We start from the raw sequence: 25455 nt of genomic DNA, 5'->3' as shown, positions 1-25455 counted from the left end.
TGTATGTTAAATTGACATTGAGATATATGCCATTGAAAAAATTGGAGCTTTCCAAAGTTATTTCAGGTTTGTTTAAAAATTTTTTCTTATAGTCGTTTTTTTTTCATACTGTGAAACAGTCTTTGAAATGACTTTATTTTTGACTTTATTTCAAAATTCACTCTATCAAATTACGCTAAAAGCAATTTTAAAAAATATAAATAAAAATAATAAAAAATATTCACACTATCTATGAAGCTTCATTAATTTTAGAATTCGTTAAAATCGTCATTTTTCTAATTGAAATTGATCTAACTTGATATGACCGGATAATTCAGTCTCTAATATAATATTCTTTACGATAAAGAGAAATATATATAAAAATTTTTTTTCTATAAATCGATTCTACGTGGTCAATAAAATAATATCTTATACGATGATAAAATAAGCTATAAAAATTTGATAAATTATGGTACATTGGACAAATTCATCGACCTAAGTTTACCACCATAAATTAGGCGTTCTTTAAAAAATAACCGATCCACACCAACAATCTGCTGGTGGCATTACCGCTTAGAACACCTACAATATGATAAATTTCTCGCGAATAATTTAAGAAATCATGAACTGTCCCCACCTTATCAAGCACTTGTTTTACACGAGAGATCTTGAAGCTGTTTGTACGCATATACAAGCGAGTGACAATAAACCGGGGTCTGAACGCGTTATCGAAATACATAATGCGAATATGTGTGCGTGTATGTTTAGCCATGTCGCGGCACACTCTATAAAAGTACTCACGTACACAGCTTCGAGCTATATACCAAAGTTAGCGAGATATCAGAGTCAATGTGCGCTGGCGCGCTTATAATCCCACTAAAGAGACGACTCACCGACAGTTTATATACAACTACTGTAGGCACATATAAAACTTCATAATCGAGTCTGCTTGTCGGTGTGGCTATACACATTACGAGCACGCACACGCTCATATAGTGTAGGCTGCAAAGCTTAACGTTTCAAAAGAGCGAAAGATCCTTTAGTCAAGATTACGCGCTTCTCCGCACCGCATCGCACTTGGCTTTCTTGCACTTGTTTGCAATCATGATCAGGTTCGTCTTCGTCCGTTCTTTCTCCGTTGAATATAAAACTGCCTTGTTGATTGAGTGTAATAATATTCAAAGAGTGAATATGCATATGTGTGTGTGTTGTGACTTTATATTGTAACCACCGTCTTACATACATAAATCATTTTTCTATTTAGATTCACGAGCGTCGATTGTGTGAAAAGTTTCAAGTTAAAGTTGCTACCATTTGATTTTTGTTTTTTCTTCTCTGTATTTAGCCTTGAAGTCATTTCGATCGCCAAACTGTCACTGCGTATTTTTGCGTATTTTTGCGGCTGGTTTGAGTTCATCGCGCGAAGCTCGAAAATATGTCCTCGCCAATGTTTTCTAATCTTTTTCAGTGTTAATAATTACTTTCGCGATTAAGATCAAATTTATTTTGAATATTCAGTGAGAAAAAGTTGAGTGCATTCAATCCCACTACACTGAAAAAAATCTTAGAGGTAAGTCCAACCAAAGTGGACAGCCGGATCAGAAAAAGATATTTTTCTGCCACAGCAAAATTATATTGGGTTATATTTCAATGCTAAATTTTGCTAAATTTTTTGCTGTGGCAGCAAAATATCTTTTTCTGATCCGGCTGTCCACTTTTGTTGGACTTGCCTCTAAGATTTTTTTCAGTGTAATGTCGTTAATTTGCACATATTTAATGATTGGATAATTTTTTATTCGATAGTAACAAAATATTCTTGATAAATTTTACTTTATTTCGTTGTCACACTTTAACCATCATTTATAAAAATCACGTGCGAAACCATAAATGCGGCGTAACATTTAATAATGATTGAATTACGCGCTGCAGCTTGTGAACACGAGAAGTCATAAATTGCAAAAAATATCGAGCTGTCCCGTTTTTCAACTGATAATTTTTAACAATAATACAACCGCTCTCGGAAACTATTTACAACAAAGAACAACTACGTCAATTCTGTCGTGAATCGCAACGGAAAAAAATTACTATCTCTTTTTTATCGAGGAAGTATTTCGCAAAGTCTCTTATAGCTGAAGTACATACAGCCAAGTGACATTTTGTGCAATAAAACTTCATTCGCGACTGTTTTAACAATTACAAGCATTTTGTCGTAAAAAGTTATTTGTCGGGCAACCATTTAGAAGAAAAAATAAAACAATTTAATAAATGTACTGATACTGAAACATGTAATTATTGCGCAATTGGCTGTTATGATAAGGATCACGATTTTCATCATCGTTTTCCATTTTTTTTATGACAGAAATGTGATCTCTAGAAATCGGCAATTAACGTGTGCGGTAGCATGGCAATTGATACACACAATAATCTAACCATTGTATAGTTATTGAGTGCTTAGAACTTGATGAATTGTTACAACTAATTGCCTTGACTTTTATCACGCAAACGTCGGAATCGCGATTAAAAGAATTCGATTGTCATCTCTTCATAATCTACACTTATTTTTTTTATCCGACAATTACTTTGATTCTTTTTTCCTCTGTATAACTGCAATCTAGTCTAGAATATCATTATTAGTTTATCACTGTACATTGCTTTATTGCCTTTACGATCGACGAGACTTATGCAGCGCTTATCGCTAAGGATGTTACAGTTCAAACGCTAAACTACTTGGCCAATACCGAAAATAAAATAAAAATGTTCGTGCGCGTCAATTAACATCGTCAATTTCAATTGTTCTAATAGTTAAGTTATACAATTATCAACATCCTCTCCTCCTTATCTCTTTCTGCCTGTCAACGAATTGAATTGACTTTCCGTCACGCGAAATCGACAAGCTGTATTTGGCCGAGACAAATAACAAACTGGCATCCGAACGCGCCCAATCGATCGCTTATTATTACATTTTTTATTATTACTTATTATTACATTTGTGTTTCAGAAAAAAATGGTGCGTAGGCATAGGCACACTCGTGGCTCTCGCCCTCATAGTAGCTTTAACTCTTGCCTTGACTCTTCGAAGCAACAAAGAAGGAAAATTCATCAGCGACGCGCCGCTGGGAGTTTTCCATAAGGTAAAGTTGAAACACGCGTACATAAAGTGTATAATGCGCGTTCAGAGTCGATGCATAAATTGTAAAATTACTTTGTCGCGCAGGCCGCAGTATCGACATTGGGAATGGAATGTGCTGAAATCGGCAGCGATATACTAAAACGTAATGGTTCGGCCGTCGACGCGGCCATCGCCGCACTCCTATGCGAAGGCATCGCGTCTCCTCACAGGTACATTGACCCATTTATTTCTATACGCGCACAGTACGATGTAATGTAGAGGCTGCAAGGCTCCAATGCCAATGACACTTTCCAAGAATAATGTACATATAAATATAATTAATCATCGCGTTGACACGATTTTTCACAGCATGGGTCTCGGTGGTGGATTTCTCATGACTATTTATGACGCCGAAAGTAACCAAGTTTCGTTTTTGGATGCTCGAGAAACTGCGCCGGCTGCGGCAAACGAGACGATGTTCAACGGCGATGGAAACAAATCCCTTTATGGTATTATACGCATTTTAATTCTCACGCGTGTCTGCAGATTTATGATAATAACATGAAATACTTTGTCATTTGACCCTAAGGTGGACTTGGTATAGCGATACCTGGTGAACTCAAGGGGTACTGGGAGGCTCATCAGAGATTCGGCAAACTCCCTTGGAAGGACCTGTTCCAGGGATCGATCAAGCTCTGTGAAACCGGCGCCGAAGTCAATCAGTATTTATTCAACAGTATTAGAGGAAAAGAGAAGTTCATTTTGAACGAGCCTACATTATCAGACGTTTTCATCGACCCAAAAACAAACAGAACGTGGACGGTGCGTATAGACGGCAATTTTGATCAATTTCACTCTCCACTGATCTTACAAGAGTTTAAAATAATACAAATTCTAAATCAAGGTTGGCAAACACATAAAACGACCAGTGCTGGCTAAAACTTTGCAACAGCTTGCCGAGAGCGATGACCCAGTGGGACTATTTTACAATGGAAGCATGGCGAAGGATCTAGTAGCTGAAATTCAGTCGTACGACGGAATCATCACCTTGGACGACATGAAAAATTACGAGTACGTATCAGAGACGTTAATGTCATTTTTTTTCTCTCGTTATCTGTCGCTCGCTCGACCGATCAGGGGCGCTTTCAACGATTTACGATTGTTTCAAGGGTAAAGTGGCGAGAGCCTCTCAAAGCCAAGCTCGGCAACGCGACGATTTACACGGCGCCACCACCCGGCTCGGGAGCGCTTTTAGGCTTCATAATCAACGTTATGGACGGATTTGGCAAAATTGACGACGTCGACTTGTTTTATCAGCGCCTCATAGAGACATTCAAGTGGGCCTACGCCAAGAGAACGGAGCTAGGGGATCAGGACTTTGTTCCGGCAGTGCGTAAGTGATTCGATTGTTTTATTTCATCCAAGTCGAAAATTTATTTGAAACGAAACTATAAATCATAATTCACTTATGAAATAGATGATCTTTTGGCCAACTTGTCGTCGGTCGAATTCGCTAATGAAATCAGATCACGTATTCAAGACAACACAACGAATCTTGATCCGGAATATTATGGAGCCGATTTCTCAAATAAAGAAACGCACGGAACTTCCCACGTGTCGATACTGGCCCCCGACGGTTCAGCTGTTTCCGTTACATCTACGATCAATCAAATGTAATTATTTTTTGCTCAATTTCAATTAAAATCTGAAAATGTATTACGATTATTTCAACGATAGTCTAGGTGCTAAAATCCGGTCCAAGTCAACTGGAATCATTTTTAACGACGAAATGGATGACTTTAGTTCTCCCAACATAACGAACGGTTTCGATTTGCCTCCTTCGCCGAGAAATTACATCAAACCTGGCAAAAGGCCGCTGAGCTCAATGACACCTGCCATTGTGATGGACGATAAAAATAAAGTTCAAATGGTTATTGGAGCTGCCGGGGGTAGCAAAATAACGACGGCAGTCGCGTCGATAATTCTGCACAATATGCGATACAACTTCGATATCAAAGAGGCCGTGGACGAGCCGAGACTTCATCATCAGGTACGACAAATTGTAATAATCATTTTCATCGATTGAGTTTAATTAAAATGTTTGTTCTGTAATGCGCAGCTCTTCCCGATGGCCATTCAAACGGAGAAAAACTTTTCGCCAACGATATTGGAATTTCTCAGAAGAATCGGCCATAGCATTACGACCTTTGAAGGCATCGGCACCGCTGTCACTGCTATCGAAAGGGACGGCGATAAAATACTAGCCAATTCAGATTATCGAAGGCAAGGAAAAATAGCTGGATTTTAGTGAATCTTTTTTTTTATGCAGAGCCATTTTAACGCTGTAAATAGGACTCTGCAACGTAGCGAAATAAACTTTTTACGCTGATCTCATCCGTTACTACTCAAGATGTGATTCGTTCAAATAGTATTTACATAATGTTCAGTTTTGCAGTTTGCTCGATAATGTGCTCAAATTGTGTGTAATATAAGTTTGAAGTGTATTAAAATTACAGTAATAATTTTAATGCTCAAACATGCCAAAAAGTAGAGTTTACGTGCGTCGAGTTTTGAATAGTTTTTCACTATTAACATTACTCTTCTCTGAATACCTGCATAATTATTATTAATATTATTTTTGATTTGTACGGTGAAAACGAAATAAAGTATGTACTATTATTTTTGTAAATATGCATAAATGACGTTTGTGAAGTATTAAAACCAATAAACGACAAACTGTTTTACAGTGAAAAAAAATGTTATTCGTACAATTTCGTTATAGTTTTTCGTGAATAGAATTATTGATTGACTATACGTAAAGGTATCCACTTTCTTCGAAATTATCATAGTTTAATTATTTTAGTGCACATATCGACTTCTATACAAGGAGAAACCGAATAGATCGCTCAAGTGCCGAATTACGATGAAAATATCATAAAAATGCCTTTGCGCACCTTATTGGAAAGCTATATTATTCCTACGAATGTATATTCGTAGGCTAAATGTTTAATTCCAATTAAAAACCGTCCCGTTCAATTTAAGCTAGTATTGCGCCCTGCAATCCTGCAGACTGCAATAGCCTCACACTGCAGTCGCCGTACCGCACCCTAAGCGGCATATTTGCAACGCGATCTGCGAATCTGCCACCATTATCATTCAGAGATTTGCTGCTGCAGTATCTGCAGCCCATATTTATCCTTGCACCCGGCATTGACGAAATAAAGTGATTCGACTATTAGAAAAAGTATTGGCTCGATCTAAAAATGTCGGGAAGAAATCAACAACGCCGAAGGCAGGAAATGGAACCTCGAATCGATTACGTTCAGTGTGACGGTTTGGTGGTTATGAAGATGGTTAAACATTGTCATGAGGAAAGCTCAAATAACATGGATGTAGCTCAAGGTGCTCTGCTTGGACTCAATGTTAATGGACGCCTTGAAATCACTAACTGTTTTCCCTTCTGTAAAAATGATGAACTTGATGAAGAAGACTATCAGCTCAGCATGATGCGTAGACTTCGCATGTAAGTTTCTTTTTTATTAGTTTCTTTATTTCAAATCCCTTAGGAATATTTCATCACATTTTTCAAAAAAATGGTGTAAATCATAGATAAATTTAAACTATTCTTGAAATTTTATAAACTTTCAGAGTCAATGTTGATCATTTTCATGTTGGGTGGTACCAGAGTGCAGATGTTGGTAATTTCTTGAGTTTACCCTTGCTGGAATCTCAATATCATTATCAGACTGCAATTGAAGAATCAGTTGTTATTATTTATGATACTGCCAAATCAGCTAGAGGTTTTCTTACTCTCAAAGCTTATCGTTTAACTCCTCAAGCTATTCAGATGTATAAGGATGGAGAATTCACTCCAGAAGCTTTGAAAAATTTAAAAGTTGGCTATGAGAATCTGTTTGTTGAACTACCAATTGTAGTTAAAAACAGTCCATTGACAAATATTGCCATGTCTGAGCTTGATGAAATGGTGCCAGAAGAACAAGGTACCAAATATTTGGATTTAGGGACAGCAAGTGTTTTGGAAAATCAATTGCGCTGTATGATGGATAGAGTTGACGAACTGAATCAAGAAGCTATCAAATTTAATCGCTATCAAAACATGGTCATTCGTCAACAGCAAGATAAAAATAGATTACTACAAAAAAGAGCTCAGGAAAATGCTGCTCGAGCTGCTAAAGATGAACCACCATTACCAGAAGAAGATATTAATAAATTGATAAGACCTATTCCTGTACCACTACGACTAAATCCTATGATCACTGCTGGTCAAATTAACACATACAGCCAACATATTTCTCAATTCTGTGCTCAAAGTTTGGCTAAATTGTATATAACTCAGAGTCTTCAAAATGCTAAAGAAAATGCTAAATCTACACGATAAATTTTTTTTTTCATTTTGCCTTTTTGGGTTATTCATGTAAATATTAATGATATATAATATCCAATTTGAAAAAAAATGAAATGTTTTTGAAATTTCAAAATTTTTTTCATTGGCCATGTTTTAGTTGGAGATTTGATAAATTGAAGCAAATCATAAAACAAAAGATGCATTTTCAATAAATATTCTACATTATTACTGATAAGTATAGCATTATATTAAATAAAATGATAATTGAAACAATTTTGTCATATAACTAAAATATAATAAACTTGTGTGAGGCAAAGCCTGAAATGCTGATTTAATAACTTGAACGTATAATTATATCATAAATGTATCACAGCAAAAATTAATTTTTAACAAAAAATAAAAAAACGAAATAAATTTTTTATCTATATATAAAGCGTGTTTTATATTCCTGTAACTCGGAACAATATTTTTTTAAAATAATGTGATTATCAGAAAGTAACTTTGAAGAACTCATTAATTTATCCAATAGCACTGGAAAATTAAATGCGTTATTAAATTCTCACTTTATATTAAATATTGAAAGAAGTAAGAAACAATTTTTAAAGTCATAAGTTGTCTTTGTTATTTATTCTCTACTTTTTACTTATTGATGAAACTAATGATAAATTTTTACAAAGAAGTTCTATTGGCTTTTCTAGTAATTATACAATCAATAGAAAATCGATGCGTAATTAGTTAAAACATTCTTTACGTGCGAATTTTCTTAAAAATTCAAAGTATATGCAACTAACAAATATTTGCAGTATTTATTATTACGGAAAAAATTGTATAAATAGTTTTTAACTTTGTTAATATTTACATTGGTTTTGGACTCAAAAGGCGATTATGAATTTAGTGCATTATTCTAAATTTCAACAATCAACCCTTTCCCATTGCTCACCCTAGTGTCCAACTGCTGAAGTAAGATCTTTTCTTTTATGTGCGCTACTCGCTCTGAACGTTACTAAAATGGTAAAAATTCTTAATAATTTCCTGTATTATGTTACAATTATTGCACAGTGCTATTTTCTTGAAATCAAGTCAACCGTTTGATTATGATAACAAGTATTTTATATTGTTTTAATTAACGTAAAAAGGGAGAGATATAATTTTCAAGTTTACGTTATATTTAGTGAGGTTATCCACGCTAGTTACCATACATGTGTCGTGCAGTGAATTAAATTTTATAAATAATTATAAATAATAATTGTAAAAGAAGCTGTAAAAACTCGTAACATAAAATTTATTGTTTGCTTTTATTAAGATTCGATAAATGAAGATAAGATTTCATTTCAATGATTTTTAAAATTTTTATATATTATTTACATATGCACCTTCATCAAATTTTGAATCAATCAAAAACTAATTCTATTTTTCAATAATTTAGGCAAAAAGAACAAAGAAGGTAGGCATCACTGGTAAATATGGTACCAGATATGGTGCCAGTTTACGTAAAATGGTGAAGAAAATGGAAATCACCCAACACAGCAAGTACACTTGCACTTTCTGCGGAAAGGTAAATTAATAAAAATGTTTATTGTGTTTGCTTTAAAAAATACAGATTATAATATTGTTCTTTTTCTTAATTTGCAGGAGTCTATGAAAAGAAGTGTTGTTGGCATTTGGTCGTGCAAAAGGTGTAAGCGAGTGGTGGCAGGAGGAGCTTGGGTATTTGCTACCACAACAGCTGCATCTGTAAGATCAGCAGTGCGCAGATTACGTGAAGTGAAAGACCAATAAATAATACAATAAACAGTACCTTTTTATCACTTATCTGTTTGTCATCTATTTGTCATAATTCCCTATACATACCTAGAATAAGTTTTATAAACTAAACTCATGATTTCAGATAATTCACATTTTTTACTTACAGTTATTTATTAGTTTTTATTTGGTTCTTAAATTTCACAATTTTTACTTCCAATGACTACATGGATTGAAAATCGTAATAGGAAATAAATGAATAATTTAATCTTTTTAAATCCATTCTTTGAATTCAAGTTCAACTTAGTTTGTTTTATCATTGAGATTCATATTGAAAGCAAAGTTGACAATAAATAACAATGAATTAATTTCAAGTTAATATTATGGAAAAAGTAGAAAACGTTAAATTTTTTAGTTTAAGAAAATATCACCCAAAATTGTATATTGTAAACACTTGGTTGACAAACTGTTTTGTTAATTCTATTACGTTTTCTCCACTATTTTAATTGTTTTTGCCGAGCTTTTATCCTATTAATACGGAACAATTATCACATACCTTGGAGTATTGTACATAAAAACCGATATATTGAATTACATTTACGTACGTACGTTTACATTTTAGTACATACACAATAATATTAGATTAGATGTGTATAAAATATATATGATTTGTCTTGAGTTGGTGCATGCAACCTCCATGATTCATTTTCATTGACAATGGCGCCAAGCTACATCGTTCATGTAACTGGTATAATTTTTATTGCACCGATTTAATGTACTAATAAAAATATATAGCACAAGCTAAACATGGTTGAGCTTGCTCTTCTTATACTTGCAAAGATTTCCAGTGTGGACTTTTATTATGAACAATTCGTGTATGTCTTATATGCATCAAAAATCTATCGTAGCCGAAGATTAAGCTAAAAGGTAATATTTGCCGTTCTCTGAACAAGTACTCTAGGTCACACATTCATTTCAATATGGTCAGCGCTATATAAGCCTCGATGAACGCACGACTCACTGAATTTTGGATACTTCCTGAGACATTCTGCGCTCCTAATACTGAACATTGGCACAAAATCACCACGTGCTTCGATAGTGTCTTTGTGACGCAAGCGCTGCTTGATTGAGGGAATATTTTTGTGAAGTGGGACAAAAAAATGTCGAATAGATTCATCTACGCCGGTATATGAAGGGCTTTGACAACTCATCGTCATCGCTTAGATCGTATGGCACACGATGATTTATTGTATCTATTATTACAAACTCGAAAGAAGTACCTAATATTGTGAGAGCGAAATTGATAAAAATTATTATTACAGTGCTAATATATATGTATGATAACGATGTTATCGATTTGCTTTTCTTTCTGTTGTGATTCTTCTGTACTTTAAACTTAAAACATTTTTCGGTACTCATATTTGTCACACTATTGTATGTAGGATCATTCGATTTAGAGTACATACCGTTGACAAAAAAAAACACGTTTTAAATTGTATGGCACTGACTTGGTTCAACTAATACGATCTAGGAAACAAGACATTTTAAATGGTGAATAATTTAGACGTTACGTTAAACTATCAGAAGTAAATGTATAATTAAGAAGTTTAATAGCTCTTTTGACGCAGTAACTGTATACGAAAAAAAACTAAACACAGCACGCCTTAAGATGCGTTGACAACTGTTACTTTCGAAACGTGTTGCTTAAATCATTAGGGAAACAAAAATTTCGAAGAAGTTAATATTTGAATATCAGTAAGTAATTAAATGCCTTACATTCATGACCCACTAAATTGACACGCGATGAGAAGGTGAAATATGACCAGTCATAATTTAGGAGCTCGCAGTGATTTTTTTGAATCGTCGCGCACTAGGATCACAGAAAGATACAGAAGGTAATTGAAACTTTCAAAATGACAGAATTCAATCGAAGCAGTATTCTTATTGATACAACCCGTACCACTTGCACATGTTTCAAATATTGTGTAATCGTCAACTTTTTAAACATATTGGTTTCCCATAATAGTTTACGGTAAATGAAACGTTTATTAAAAATAATACGAATTCGTAAAAAATGAGAATAATGTAAGAATTACAACTTAAGCGCGAAGCCGTGCTTTGATACTGACAGCTCTACGAAGCACGTGTTGATTGTGTATCTAGTATTAGGGGTGCAGCAAGTCCTAGGAAGTATCCAAAATTCAAAGCGTGTTGCTTACGTCAACAGCATTTAATCACAATGCGTGATAAATTTACCGAAACAATTCAATCCCGGCCTAGGGTACTATTTCGTACGTTTTTACCGATGTACTATTCTTCGCCAACAAAAATATTTTGAAGCTCATATGATTTTGATTGATTTTGATTGCGTCAAAGTCTACACGAATAATCACCTGCGAAGAAATAACAAAGAGTGCATTAACTTCGTTCTTTCGATTTAAAACGTTGAAGCAACCGATCAACTTTTCCGGAATGGGCTTGATTCATAAAAGTCGCCAAAAAAATGCTGCTGGGTACAGCGTCCATGTTTTTTTCTTACAATTACAGTAACAAGAATGTGCAAATTTTACAAGTATAATTCTTTCCGTTTAATAAAAATTATTTATTACTGAAAGATTTGAATTAGTATGAGAAGTAAAATGGGATCAGGAGCATGATTGAGTTGAAAGTAATGAAACGTTTTTAAAAAATTGTGTTCGATTTATTCACTTCGTGCAATTACTCAACATTTTTACGAAAACTGTATCTTACAAAATAACTATCGTAACAAAGTAACAAAATAACAAAATAATCAGAAACGCTCATGCAAAATTATTGTGTTCACTCGTCGCTGCTACTCTCCGAGAGTTCAGCATCTTTTTTAACCTTTCTCACAGCCCTTTTTCTCAAAGTTGCTTTACTAGGACTGATTTTCGATTTGCGAAATATCTCGATGGCCTTCAGTTTTACCTTTAAGGCGTTAGCCTTGTCTCGTTCACGTTGTGGTATGTAATCATCGACCTCCCCCTTCAATGGTCTCCTTCGCCTGATTTGTTCCATATGTTCCTGTAATTTTTTCTCCGGATCTTCTTCGTCCAATTTTGCTTTTTTGACTCGTACAGTAACTGTCGTTTCATTTTCTGACTGGCTGGACACTTTCCCATCTTCAACCTCGTGATATTTTTCTTTGGCCTCGAGATCAAGCACAACTTCTTCCGCTTGATCTAATTCGTCTTTTGTACTTTTACGTTTTTTGGCAGTTGTTTTTCTGACTCTTTTTGGTTTTTCCACACCCGTTGTGGAAATTTCTTCGGTCGATTCAACAGTTTTTTCTTGTGATTTTGAAGAAGTTTTTTTTGTTCTTTTTGGTTTTTCTTTGACACTCGATGCAGAAGCTTCGTCATCGGATTCTTCCCCTTTACCGTGTAATTTGTGTACAGCATTCTGAACTCTCTTGCTTAGAGCAGCCTCGATTGATTTTGGAACAGTCTTAACTTTAAAATAAGAGCTGATACCCTTTTGACTTTTCCCCTCGGCCATTTTTTTCAAAACTGGATTCATAATTTCCTCAAATTTCAGTTTGGTCCAGCCAAATTTTTGTTTTACATAATCAGCAAGTAGAACTAGATTCGGTTTGCCCCATGAAAATTCGTCTCTTGACTCATCTATTGTTGGGCATAAATATGCCTGCACAACAGCTTGACTTGGAAATCCTAAAAGAATAGCATTAGATTACACGAATACTTAATGATGCATTTTTCTTTTAAATCATTACCTTTTTCGATTTGGATGTTTTTCAACTTATTTCTCAAAGTCGATTTTGTTGGCGCGCTCAATCTCCCAGCTCTAAACCATGCACAAAATGATCGTAAACCTCGCAAAATATCTTCTCCTTCTGTAGGAAAAGAAGCCAGAATTTCTAAACCAGTTACTGGACCCACTCCAGCTAGCCCATTTGTGTAATCACTGCCGACCAGGAGTGCCAACAAAATCATTTCTTTTCTCGTGAGCTCTGAAAGAAAAGAAACAAAAGTTAAAAGTTGAATTTTATGTTAATGAAATGGAAAACATTTGAATTTTTGACTTACTAAAGTGATGTTCTATATCATCAGAGAGAAACTGCAGAACTCGCTTATTATTATCGAAAAAGTTTTTGTACACGCAATGTGAGCCAAATAGCCACACATCAGAATCGTCCGTTATCGTTCCGTCAACTAGTTTTATTTGTTCTAAATAAGCGCATTGAGCTTCGGCTTCCATTGGAGCTACGATGTATGGTAAGCCAAATAGACGTAAAAGTTCTTGTGCCTCGCTTCTCATCTGTTCTGTAATGTCAACTGCTTGTCTTTCAAGCTTTCCAAGATTATTTTGTAATTTTTGTCGTTCGCTCTCTAGTTGCTCCTTAAAAATTTTAATTTCAGTTATTGCTAATGAAAAACACAAATGTATTATTTAAAAAAATATTTTTAATCAACCTTCATTATTTCGAGTTCTGCTTCATCTGTTGGTAAAACCAATGCTGGTTTCTCAACTCTCCTTTCCTTGTACAAATCAGAAAGTAACATTTCATCTGAAAAATCGTTTAGAAAATCTTCCGAATCATTAATCAAATTGCCAGTATCTGATTCTACGATTTTTTCATTAACAGACGAAACATTTTCTTTTTCAATTTCTGACGTGATATTTTTGGAAATTACTTCTTCAGTTTGCGTAACTTCTTCCATATCAACGTTTCTATATTGTTCTGAAGTGATATTTTTGGAAATTATTTCTTCAGTTTGCATGTCTTCTTTCATATCAACGTTTGCAAATTGTTCAGTTACCAGGGATTCTTTTTTCTCTATACTTGCTGACATTTTTGAGTCTGCAATAACATTTTTTGATTCAATACTGTCAATATTTTTTACCTTTGGAGTAACTTTTTCTACATTATATGAAGATTCAGCAACCACAATATCTTTTTTCTCTTCATGCAGAGTATCTTCATTTTCTTTAACTTCAATAAATGTTTCATCTTCTTCTGATTCTTCATTGATTGTTGTCAATGGAAATTCCTTTTTTGGAGAAATTAAGTCTTTTGATTCTTGAATTAAATTTAATACTGTCTTAGATTCACTTTTAAATGCAGAATCATTTGAAGATTTAATGTCACTAAAAACATCTGCAAAAATATCATCCTCCAAATTGTCTTCAGCTTTAATCACAATTTGAAAACTATCTTTTTGGGTGTTTTTATCAGAAAATAATTCTGGTATCGGAACATTATGAATTTCAATAAAATCATCAGAATCAGAATCAGAAGTGTGGATAACAACTTCTTTTTTGCTCACTTCAGGTTCCATTGGAATTTCGACAAAGTCATCAGATTCTGAATTTGAGTCAATAACAGTTGCAGACTCTGAGTGATCTGAAATTTCTTCTTTAAGATTGGAAGATTCAGGAAGAGATGGATCTGGAACTCTTTTACTTTTTTTATTTTTCTGAGTAAATAAATTTTTTTTAACGTTCTTTTTTCTTTTCTTCATTGAACTATTAGAACTGTTTTCATCAGATGGTTTTTTATTCCTTTTGCTTTGCTCAACAATTTTTAAAATTTGATCTTTGGACAAATTACTATTTTCTAACATGTAAGCCAAAGCTGGATTCATAACTGACTTAGGAATTATGCTTCGAGGAAAAAGTTGAGATTCATCATGAGTAGTTTCAACAAATTCACCTTCTGAAATCCATTCCTCATCATCAGAATGAACTTCATTAGTTGTGGAAGGCTCATTATTTTCAATGGTTGCATTTTTTTTACATTCAGAGATATCAGAAGCATTTGAGCTATTAGATTTATCATTGGTTTGCACTAATTGATTAGTATCTGCAATAATAAAATTTAATAAAAATTTAAATATTTATAATAAAATTTTTTCATCATTATACCTTTGATGTAAACGACTCGAGTTGTACTGTCAGAAGCTATTCTGAATGCTGTATCTTGTTGAGTTGTACTGATTCCTTGATCTGTAAGAAGTCTATCTAGCTCCTCAAGAGTTAATGATTTTCCTCCCATCTCTTTTTCAGCAATTTCTAATGATTCCTGCACAGTTCTTCTTTTCAGCAATCGTCCAACTTGAAATCCAGAATAATTGTCTGAACCCTAAAAATAATTTATGATAATTATTATTTTATAAAATATTTAAATTTTGTTGAATAATTGGTCAAGTCTTACAGCTGGTAATTCATGCATTCTGCCCCAAGAACTTTGTTTTCTCGTTTCTTTTAAATCAGTTAATATATCATATCTTACATCAGCTGGTAAATTTCTAAATTCTTCAGTAGTAATATCAACTGAATGTATGTTACCAGCCCATTTTGTTTGCTTACGAGGACTGGGTTCATCATCAGAATCTATGTAATCATCTGAATCTTTTGGTTGAATGGGAATAGGTATATCTGGTAATTTATATAAATCTGGTTGTTGAGAAGAACTTGCAAGAGAAGAATTTTTAAATACTGATTGTGAACTACTTGCATCATTATTATCGACATCTTTTTCAATAGCTCCTTGGATTGCTGTATGCTTTATCAAATTGTTAATTAAATCATTCTTTAATTTTTGTGCTTTACTAGCAGCAATAGATTTTAGTTTTCTGCGGTTAGCCTAAAAGTAGCAAACAAAAAATAAAATTGTAATTTTGTATGTACCAATAAGAAATTATCTATTTTATGATAAAATAATAAAAAAAAAATTATTCAAGATGATAATATTAAAATATAAGAAACTTACAATGGTATTCTTCTTCAACAATGGAACACCACCGTCGAAAACAAACACAGGTTTAATTTTGAAGTATAGCAATTTGCAAATCCTGTTGAATAAACCAATGAGATGGGCATTGGGAAGCATGCTTCCTCGTCTGTCTTGATACCCTTGAATAACTTGATGTATCCATATTGAAACATCTACAAATATAATTGGTATGAGTATTTTTAATTTTTTAAAATTGATTATATCAAAATAAAAATATACATCACCAACAGCTAGGACTTTTCCTTCCAATGTTTCCAGTGGTACAGGCTTTCCCGTTGCATCCAGCAACTTCCATAATCCAAGTACCCCCATATTTTATTGATATCCAACTAAAAAGTCAATTTTTTATGAGTTACACAATATTTTGTAAATACTTAGAAACAAAACGTGTTGTTGTTTTTGCATTACAACCATGATACTATTTTGATCTTTTATCAGAAATTGTCTTTACATTGAAACAAATTTGTCGACACACTCCAATCATTCATAATCTATCAAATTTTTAAATAATCAAGTAAAAATATTATTAACCTATAACAATTGTTTTGGACAGAACATCACAAATATTGAATGACAACTCGTCTAAATCAAGCAGACATTCGTATTCCCGATGTACTGACCTCACTGATCATCGAACGAATTATCATCGACGAAAATCGAATTTGCCCGAGAAAAAACAACAAGACTGTGCCGGTACAAGAAAAATCGTGAAAGCGAGGCACTTTGACATCGAGGCATTGTATTGTGCATGGCAATCAGCTGGAGCTTGGACCGCGAGGAGCATAAACAAACACTGGAGGGCGCGCGAAATCGCGCCAAGGCGCGTAATTTTATATCCTATACTGGAGCGAATGCATCTACGCGATGCGTGTGTAAGTATTGTGTGTGTGTGCGTGCGTTTACGAAGGATTTTTCATCATACGCGTGAGAAGAATATACGAGACCTGCCGCGTATACAACGTCGCGTAAGGCAAGCCAATGAAATACGTATCCGCTGCATATGGCCGCATATATAACGCGAAAAGTCTCATTGTTTACATTGGCGTTGGCTTGTTGGTGCTGTGTGTCCGCCGCGGACTTTGCGCTTGTTTTTCGCGATTCCGCGAGATAAGAAAATTAAGCGATATTTGATTTCAGTCAGAAACGCACCAACTGCTGTTCATAGCTGTAATTTTTTTGCCTTAAAAGCGCGTAAATAACGCGCGGCCCCCTTAGGTTTATTAAATCAGAGCACTCGCGCATACTCGCAGTATTCACCGCAGGTAATCAGGGGAAATCTGAAAGTCGACAGCGGCGGTGGATAATCAAGTGCTCGAGTCAAGACGCTGCACTCTGTATACATTAATAAGTACATTACTTAAAAGCGAAGCGTGTATATGTTGTGCAGCGACAGCGAAGACGGAATATGATTTACGGGGCGTTACTATCGGCGTGAGAAATCTCGAGAAAAATTGCTCCGCCGACAAATCGACTCCTTATTATAAATGTGATATACTTTAAGAGATTTTTTCACACGGGACTGTTTCTTCTCATTCTCGAGTTTTTATAATACGGTAAAGTGTAACTTTTTACGGCTTTGAACGATGTAATTACGCAGATTTTAAATGACATTTGTGTCATGTTCCGAAGAATTCCCGATCGTTTTTGAATCGGGAAAATTCTCAAATTAGAGTAAAGCCTCTAGCTTTACCTTTCTCTCCTCTACTCTCATCGTTTATTATTCGAGCATCACGAAAAAATGGTTCACGAATTATTTATCGTCCGATCGCGCGATTTAATCAATAATAAAATTCATGAAATAAAAAAACGTGACACTGCAAGCTTTGCAAGTGTTCGATATACTGCTCGCAGAAAAACTCGCGAATTTTCGCTTCTTTCGATCTATGTTCCTCTCGGTTTCGTGAGCTCAGCTATCTACTAAAAGATATCTTCCTTCTCTTCCAAGTTGGCATTTCTGTTGGCGCTGCCGTTGCTGACTGGCACGCAGAGCTCGGCTCTGTACGTATACATCGCTCGCGTTTTTCCCACAATATTTTTCTCTCGTCGCTGCGGCGGCAGCTCAACGTCCGCAATAAATGTATTACGGGCCAACCAATATAATTGAATCGTAAGCGCGGTATAACGCCTGTGCATGTGATAGTGTGCGCAGTGCACATACCGCAGTACACGCACACACACTGCGCGCAAACATTCGTACCCTTAATTGGCCGTAAAAACAGGAGGCAGCTAAGCGCGAATTTATTATCTACGCACACACGCACATGCGGGACTGTAAAAACACGCGCGAGGACCGATTAAAAAAATATAAAACACGCAGCGGCGGCGAATAGACTTGGCGATTGACTCGATGATGACGTCGGGTCCGCATAGCTGCAAATTATTTTGCTAATTATTCGGGCCAATTCTCGACACAATAATCCATGCAATGATAGAACAAGAAGACTGCATTTAAGTGACCGAGAGAGAAAGAGAGAGAGAGAGAGAGAGAGATGGAAAAAAGTGCGGAATTATGTTGTAGAGGGGAATGCAACATACACACAAGAAGCGCCTTATACATATTTTTTATACATAATATATATATAGCGTACATACCACCTATCCGTCTCTCTTTCTCTCTCGCTCACTTACTCTCTCGTGCAATGAAGAGCGTGGGAAAATAAAAGTGTGATTATATTCATATCGAGCTCAGCGCACCGCCGCGCCACACATATAATTTGATATAGGCTACGCATTACAGACGCTATTTACAAATATATTTATACCTGTGCAACTGCAATCGTATGCAGGTAAACAATAAAGTACATGATATTCAATGACGGTCGCTGCATCGCGTAATGATAAGATGCCCAAAATTAACTCGCCAAAATAGTTAAAAATCATTGACTTGGAGCTTGCATGATAAACGTGGGATTTAGGTCCGATTGCGCGAGTAATAATTACTTAAATGTATCAGACAAGTGACATGTGTAGGATAAAAAGTAAAGGTTTTACGTGGAGTCGTGTATAGCTACAGTACTTGGGACAGGTCTGCAGTTGTAACCACAGATTGGAACCACAGCAATGCACGCGGATGTATCTATATATACATTCACTCCGGATGTATAATAATATGTAAGTATAAGTCGGCCGAGTTTTCGCGCTCAGATTTCGCGACCGAAAGTCAAATCGTGTTGCCGCCGTGACACCTAACTTCGTTTTTACTTTGTCGTGCGCGCACTTATTATCACATATGTAAAGATCCAGCTTGTATGCAGCTAAGAAATAAATTCATCGGACTTTCTCATCACTTTGATCGATAAAAACGCGGCAGTTCCATAAATTTATTCGTGCTATGATTCCTCGGGGGGCCTTGATTCGTTTACGATGGAAATCTATAGAGGCATATTCGCGAATGGAACGTTTTTATAACTGGCATATATATTCAAATGCATACGTACGTATGGTACGTATAGTGGCCCAATGCTCGTGAGCAGGCCAGCATAGGCAGGTACCAGAGCGTTGCATATCGTCAGCCTCGTAAAGCTGTCGATTCGCCTATAAAGATATCGTTATAGTGCCGTACGTATGTTCGAATCGATGTCGTTTACATATACCTGCACGTACATTACCTTTTGTTTCTTTTTTTTCAATAAAATCAATCGAATCGAACGTCCATTAAAAGTTTAAGCAACAATAGCAATAAATTTAAAAGTATGATAAATCGCTCGCGCATCGAGTCAGCTAGACGAGATCTCGGTGCAAAAGTATGAATAATCGGCTCGCGTTAAATCGCAGTAAACGCGCGCGTAAGCGCCGACCCGCAACGATCTCTCACCCTGCTAAATGTACACGATCTCTCGGTTATCTGAAAAACTCATCGAGGGCTTTGCGCGTGCATCGGGGAGCTCGGAAAAGAAAAGGCGTACTTATCAGTTATAGGTACGAGCCGCGCGGCACGAAACATACAAATCGTCGGTTTGCCGCATCGGAAATATATACATCGTGTGCTGTTTGTATACGTAATGTCTGCGGGATGCAAGAGAAATAATTCTCACGTTATACATCGTGTACTTATAATAAAGAGTGAATGGGAGGGTCCCGCACTCCGCACTACACCACAAGTGACTGCTGTATACGTAACGTGTATGTATACGAGGTGGCTTCGTGATGCTACACACATATACGTATGTATGCGCTACACGTATTGGCATCCACGTGCTCGGCGCTCGCACGATTCAATCCTGCTTCTTGGCCGATCTCTGCTGTACGTGAATGCAAGCACGAGTGCTGTGTATGTGTACTTGTGAGTTTGTATTTATATACTCGCAGTAACAGCCTGTATAATGACACGTATATGCTGCAGAGCGCGAATATAATGTGTCACTTATACGGAGTATTTTTTAAAGAGACCCTCGGCGCATGTGTGTGCGCACTACCGAATTAATGTACATTATTGAGAGATACCTCCTGCGAGAGACGTAGGCGCGACGGCGATTTACACTCGTGTGCGATCTTCGCCGATGATAATGTCTCTCTGTGTACCTACTACGTACATATAATGTATTAATCGTTGCATACGGGCTTATACGAATTGCCACTTTAATTGCTCAACGATGTCTCTTCTGCATGGAGATTTTTTTCTCTCTCTTTCTCCAGACAGGAGCTGTCGCGTACGTAATCCAGATAAGCTGAGCAAACAAACGCTTCGTTGCCGAGCAAGTGCGAGAGAGCGCAAACATAATTTATTTGAAATATTCATTTCTAAAATCTATGCATCGTCTAACCGATTGTAAATTGGTAAAATATACAAATGAATCATCCTTTCACACCCTGCAATGATGATGCACCCATGCGGCACAATATAATACGAGATCTATAAGTTTCGCAAAATAATGACGCCCCTTTTTCAGCTCGATCCTTCTCTCGAGCTGTTAAATAGCGAGAAAAAAGCCGATTAAGAGCATCGAGACTCTCTGCCTGATATTGTAAAGCATTGCGCGCGCGCGTGCGAGAAACAGAGAGAACGAGAGAGAGAAGCACGATAAATTGGCACGAAGCTTTGGCCTATTGTTTGATCCTACAGCTGTATCAACACTATATGAAACACTTTCGACACTCGTCGTCGATGTAGCCGTCGTTGTCGTTCTCGTGATCCGCGAATGATCCCTTCGAGTGCATACATAAAACAATATCGAAGTAGCGAGAGAGGGAGAGGAAAGGGGGAATAAGACTCTGTCTCGCGCGAGGGTGTGCAAATGACTAATGGCTATAGTTGGGGATACACATTTATACATAAAAGACGATCGCGATAAACTAATGGATTTCTCTAGCGCCTCTCTTTCATATGCTTTTACAAAAGAGATTTGACGCATGGCAAAGCTTGACAACTCGATCCACACCTAAGTTACGAATAGAGTTCTGCATTAGGTCTTGCAAACAACTTCCTTTTATTTTTATGTATTAATACAAATATCTATAAAAAATTTTTACACTTATTCAAAAGCATTATCCACAAAAACATAACTCATCTGATCGAAATTAAAACACTCGAACATGTAAAAGTAAGATTTATTTAAAAAAATTAAAAATAAAAATTTTTTTATGAGTAACAAAAGTCTTGCTCTTAGAGAAAGCTTTGTGATAGGCTCAAAAACGAGATTTTGAACTAGACGTCGCAGGAAGATTAGGTTCACATAGCGACTCACAAATTGTGTCTCAATACGCGCACATACTCACAATTGTTGAGAATTCAACGTAGTTTACAAATATTTAAAAAAAAATTGTTTTACGACATCTGCTTCAAAATCTAAATATATTGTAAATATAAATTTAATTTATGAAGTTTTTTTACGCCAGCAGAAATCCGGTTCTCAAAGAGTCTATTGGTTTGGCAAAAGGATTAAAACATCGATGCATATTAAAAACAGGCTTTTGGTTTTATTCCATGTACCAACTAAGTAATGCTTCCATTACAAATTCCACAGTATCTTCATCTCTCCAAACTTTTGGAAATTCTTCCGGAGGATATGTTTTGACGATTATAGCATGGAGGTGCTCATTAGGTAGTAGTTTGAAAAGTGCCTCTGCAAATGTCTGTAAATGTACTAAATCTTCTCCTAGTTTTTGTTTTATAATCCACTGTAATGCTCAAAAAGTCTATATAAATGTCGGTCAGATAGTAATTACAAAGCTCATAATAGCTGTGCCCAGTCATTACTTGCATCAAGTAGTAGCCACTTCTCCGTGGCTCCTTTCGACCCAAACCCTGATATTTAGGATTATCCGACGCCTTCGTCAGCCTCTTAGTGGCTGGTCCCACAGGTCTTGCAATTTTCTCAGCGATGCCAAGTTCGTCCTCGTTCTTTTCATCCTCATGGCGGCGTTGGTAGAGCCGGGTAAGATCGTCTGTGAGTAGTGCCAAGGGAGGTACACCGGCAAGGACATTTGCGACGTCGCGTGACAGCCGCAAATGATAACTGGCTCGTCGGTGGATTGCCTGTGCTCAGCATGGGTAGGTCTGTGGAGCTGCTGATTGTTCCAGACTAAGACCCCATATAGAGCAGGATTGAGTCCACTATACGTTCGCGTAAAGTTTCCTGCGCCTGCTCCTGGGTCCTTCGAATTTTGGCATGATGCCAATATAATTTCGATAATTTCGAACAGATGAGCTATGTTTTTGTGGAGAATGCATCTGAATAAGCGACAAAAATTGATTGTAAATATTGGTATTAATGGTTACATAAAAATAGGAGGAAGCTTTTTGCCAATGAATTGACAGCGGGCTTTTTTTGCTTACAAAAAAATATCGCTGTGCACGTGAGTTTGCGCGAGTATTTAAGTCGAGAATTATAAATCAATTTGGATCGCCAGCTCATTGTACATATATAAACTCGAGCTCGCGCACAGCGACCTTAATGCTCGATATCGCGAATATACATGAGCAGTCATTAAAATTCTATTACAAGCTCGCAGTAGCTTAGTAGCTGCTGCAGCTTCGCCTCTCCTATAATAACATAGTATATTATGTGTGTGTGTGTGTATGTAACGCGATGCAACGGTACAAAATATATCACGGCGATCCTCATTGTAATATGTGCTATTCAAAGATCATAATTGAGAGTAGAAAAACAACAACAACATAGCAACGTGGAACAACGGCAGCAGATGTAATCGATGCTTTTTTTATCAACTTCTTGATTCTTCATGAGAAGCGTAATTTTTTCTTTGCCGTATAGTCATTTGAAAATGACACATCTTCCTTGGCGATCGTCACCGTAAAATATGCCCAGCTAAATTGATAACTTTCGTAAAAAGAACAGTAGAAAACAAGAAAATTAAGCGAAATACTTATATACTTGGCCAGCCGTGAGAATTTTTTTTATTTTTTTTTTTCTAAATAGACTCATGTGTACACTGTAAAGATATATTTATGCTTGTACATAAACGCGTATCATGACGAATGGAAATTCAAAAATAGTTAATGTCTCATCGAGTGCACACGACCCTTGGATATACATACGTATTAAGCTCGCGTTCTACATAAACGTGGCCGAAGCTTTTAATATTCGAATTTCACTTCCAATGCTCTTACTATTCAAATTTCCTCGCATGAATAAAAATGCAGATTGCGATTTGTAAAATAATTTTCCATTCAAGAATCGCGTCTGTAGGCCAGTATTTCGCTGGTATGCGCACGTAGTAAATAATCCCGACTCTCGCTGCTTCGCAGATCTTTGCTGCGCGCAAATTTTTCAAAAAAATTCTCGAACGCTCACACGTATTGAGTGTACGAGGCTATATACCTGCGTAAACATAGCTGCATAGTATACCTACATAATCTCTTTTTCTGGAAAAAAGTTGGAAAAAAAGCTACTGAGAGAGCCAAAAAGGAGGCGAATATAATAGTAGCGGTAAGTTGCACTCGCGCATACAACAACTACATGGTCGGGTCGCTACCGCGTACTTCGCTTCATCACATCGTCGCGTCGCGGCGCGAAGGAAAAAATTCACACGGGCCCTATTATATTTATATGTGTACGACTACATGCACATACACACATACACGTACGTATAATAATACTCTCTGCTTCTCTTTCTCGCGCATCTTCTCGCACACTTTCACGCGGCGATAACTACTCGGCTACATATACGTGTGTACACATACGCGTTACTTACTTACACATATAAAGTCTCTGCTTGGGTCGTCATATTATGTGGTGCATAGGGCCCAGCACACATACAAACGCACATAGAGAGCAGCAGCGCAGTAAAGGCCACCCACTCTTTCCCACAGCAGGTTTTTCCCACGCCCCCTCCCTTTTTCACTTCGTCTTCGTCTCTCTTTCTCTCTCTCTCTCTCTCTCTCTCTCTCTCTCTCTCTCTTGCGCTCGGCTCTCTGGCCTAACCCCAACATCCTTTTGCGGCGCTCAAGCAATCCCATGTAGGAACTTTGCGAAAGATAGACAGAGATACAATATACGTACGCTTGCTGTGGTGTAAGTGTGTACATAGCCGTGTAGAAGCCGAGCGCTCACATGTACACACTCACACAGACAGTCGCACGCAAATATATATCTGATTCTCGCGTGTGACTGAGACAGACTACAAGTGTATGTATATACTTTTTATATATACATGCACATTCGTATATGCGCTGAACAATATTATACCGTCACACGGGAGTCTGCATGTATATGTATACCAGTGCTTCGCTGTGAGCGAGTGAGAGAGAGAGAGAGAAACAATAGCTACTATATAGACGACAACGCGCGGCGGGCACACTAGTTTTCCCCTCTACTGTACTTTTTTTGCGATTACACATTGGTGCACGTGCGTGTACTGTCTCTCTCTCTTAGCTCGGGTTTGGCTGCTTCTGCTGCTGCTGCACAGACGTCGCCGAGACTCGCCGAGTTCAGTCGGTTGCAGGGTGCGTCCGGAGCTCGCGCCTTGCTTGCACTTACGAGGCCGCGGGCTGCACATAATATATTTTTAATCGAGTCCATCGCTCGAGTGTCATCTCGTCTCTAATTTTTACGCACACATATTTATTATCATTATATGTACATCTCGCGCTTCCGTGACACGTGCAATATTACATTATAAATAGATTAATATCGATTCAGTTTTTAACTTTATCTTCTTTCTCTCCTTCAAACTGATTCGACAGATATAGAAAAGATCATCGATTGACGTTTCGATACCAGTTCATAGTGATTTGACGTACCAAAGATTTATTAGTTTTATTCTTACTCAATTCCCTGCGACTACTCGTGCTTGTGTATACTGCTGCATCGAGATTTATGAGTTCCGCGATTGCATAAAAAGTTCAGAGTGCTGTTCTTCATTTTCGAATTCGGCGCCGATTGTATGCATCGTATACATTGCGTGCAGTTGTCAAAATCAGATATCCACCCGCTTTCTGCCAAAATCGATGGATAGAGAGTGCAACTGAAGCTCCTAATTGCAAGACGCCAACGCAAGCAGAATCGAACCGGTGTTTTT

The 25455-nt window shown here is 36.6% G+C and overlaps 4 protein-coding genes across 5 annotated transcripts; 3 read left to right on the top strand and 1 right to left on the bottom strand.

Annotated features, from left to right (window-relative positions):
• Positions 1-863: 863 nt before the first annotated feature.
• On the top strand, positions 864-5848 carry LOC106650157 (glutathione hydrolase 1 proenzyme-like). The gene is made up of 10 exons (XM_014368020.2): positions 864-1091; positions 2978-3110; positions 3194-3318; positions 3458-3597; positions 3678-3910; positions 3993-4159; positions 4258-4481; positions 4566-4761; positions 4826-5138; positions 5208-5848. Exons 1-10 carry the CDS (start codon positions 1084-1086, stop codon positions 5394-5396), a joined length of 1728 nt encoding a protein of 575 aa, XP_014223506.1. The 5' UTR covers positions 864-1083; the 3' UTR covers positions 5397-5848.
• Positions 5849-5950: 102 nt separating this feature from the next.
• LOC106650042 (eukaryotic translation initiation factor 3 subunit H-like) lies at positions 5951-7867 on the top strand. The gene is made up of 2 exons (XM_014367822.2): positions 5951-6611; positions 6737-7867. The coding sequence occupies exons 1-2, from the start codon at positions 6352-6354 to the stop codon at positions 7485-7487; spliced, it is 1011 nt and encodes a 336-aa protein (XP_014223308.2). The 5' UTR covers positions 5951-6351; the 3' UTR covers positions 7488-7867.
• Positions 7868-8401: 534 nt separating this feature from the next.
• Positions 8402-9266, top strand: LOC106650069 (60S ribosomal protein L37a). Its single transcript, XM_014367853.1, has 3 exons — positions 8402-8465; positions 8881-9009; positions 9087-9266. Exons 1-3 carry the CDS (start codon positions 8463-8465, stop codon positions 9231-9233), a joined length of 279 nt encoding a protein of 92 aa, XP_014223339.1. The 5' UTR covers positions 8402-8462; the 3' UTR covers positions 9234-9266.
• A 2633-nt stretch (positions 9267-11899) lies between these two features.
• On the bottom strand, positions 11900-16715 carry LOC106649982 (DNA repair protein complementing XP-G cells-like). Of its 2 annotated transcripts, none has more exons than XM_014367729.2 (9): positions 16507-16715; positions 16200-16304; positions 15952-16127; positions 15394-15825; positions 15105-15321; positions 13652-15042; positions 13265-13577; positions 12952-13188; positions 11900-12889 (listed from the first exon to the last, which is right to left on the bottom strand). In XM_014367729.2, the coding sequence occupies exons 2-9, from the start codon at positions 16285-16287 to the stop codon at positions 12018-12020; spliced, it is 3726 nt and encodes a 1241-aa protein (XP_014223215.1). In that variant the 5' UTR covers positions 16288-16304; positions 16507-16715; the 3' UTR covers positions 11900-12017. The 2 variants fall into 2 exon arrangements, with proteins under 2 accessions (XP_014223215.1, XP_014223216.1); XM_014367730.2 differs by having other exon boundaries at positions 16596-16715.
• Between the last annotated feature and the right edge of the window lie 8740 nt (positions 16716-25455).

Source organism: Trichogramma pretiosum, unplaced genomic scaffold (genome assembly GCF_000599845.2).
Source record: "Trichogramma pretiosum strain Unisexual culture from Peru unplaced genomic scaffold, Tpre_2.0 scaffold15, whole genome shotgun sequence".
Classification (NCBI taxonomy): Eukaryota; Metazoa; Arthropoda; class Insecta; order Hymenoptera; family Trichogrammatidae; genus Trichogramma; species Trichogramma pretiosum.
Note: the sequence above shows the minus strand (reverse complement) of the source record. Positions and strands in the feature narration are given on the sequence as shown.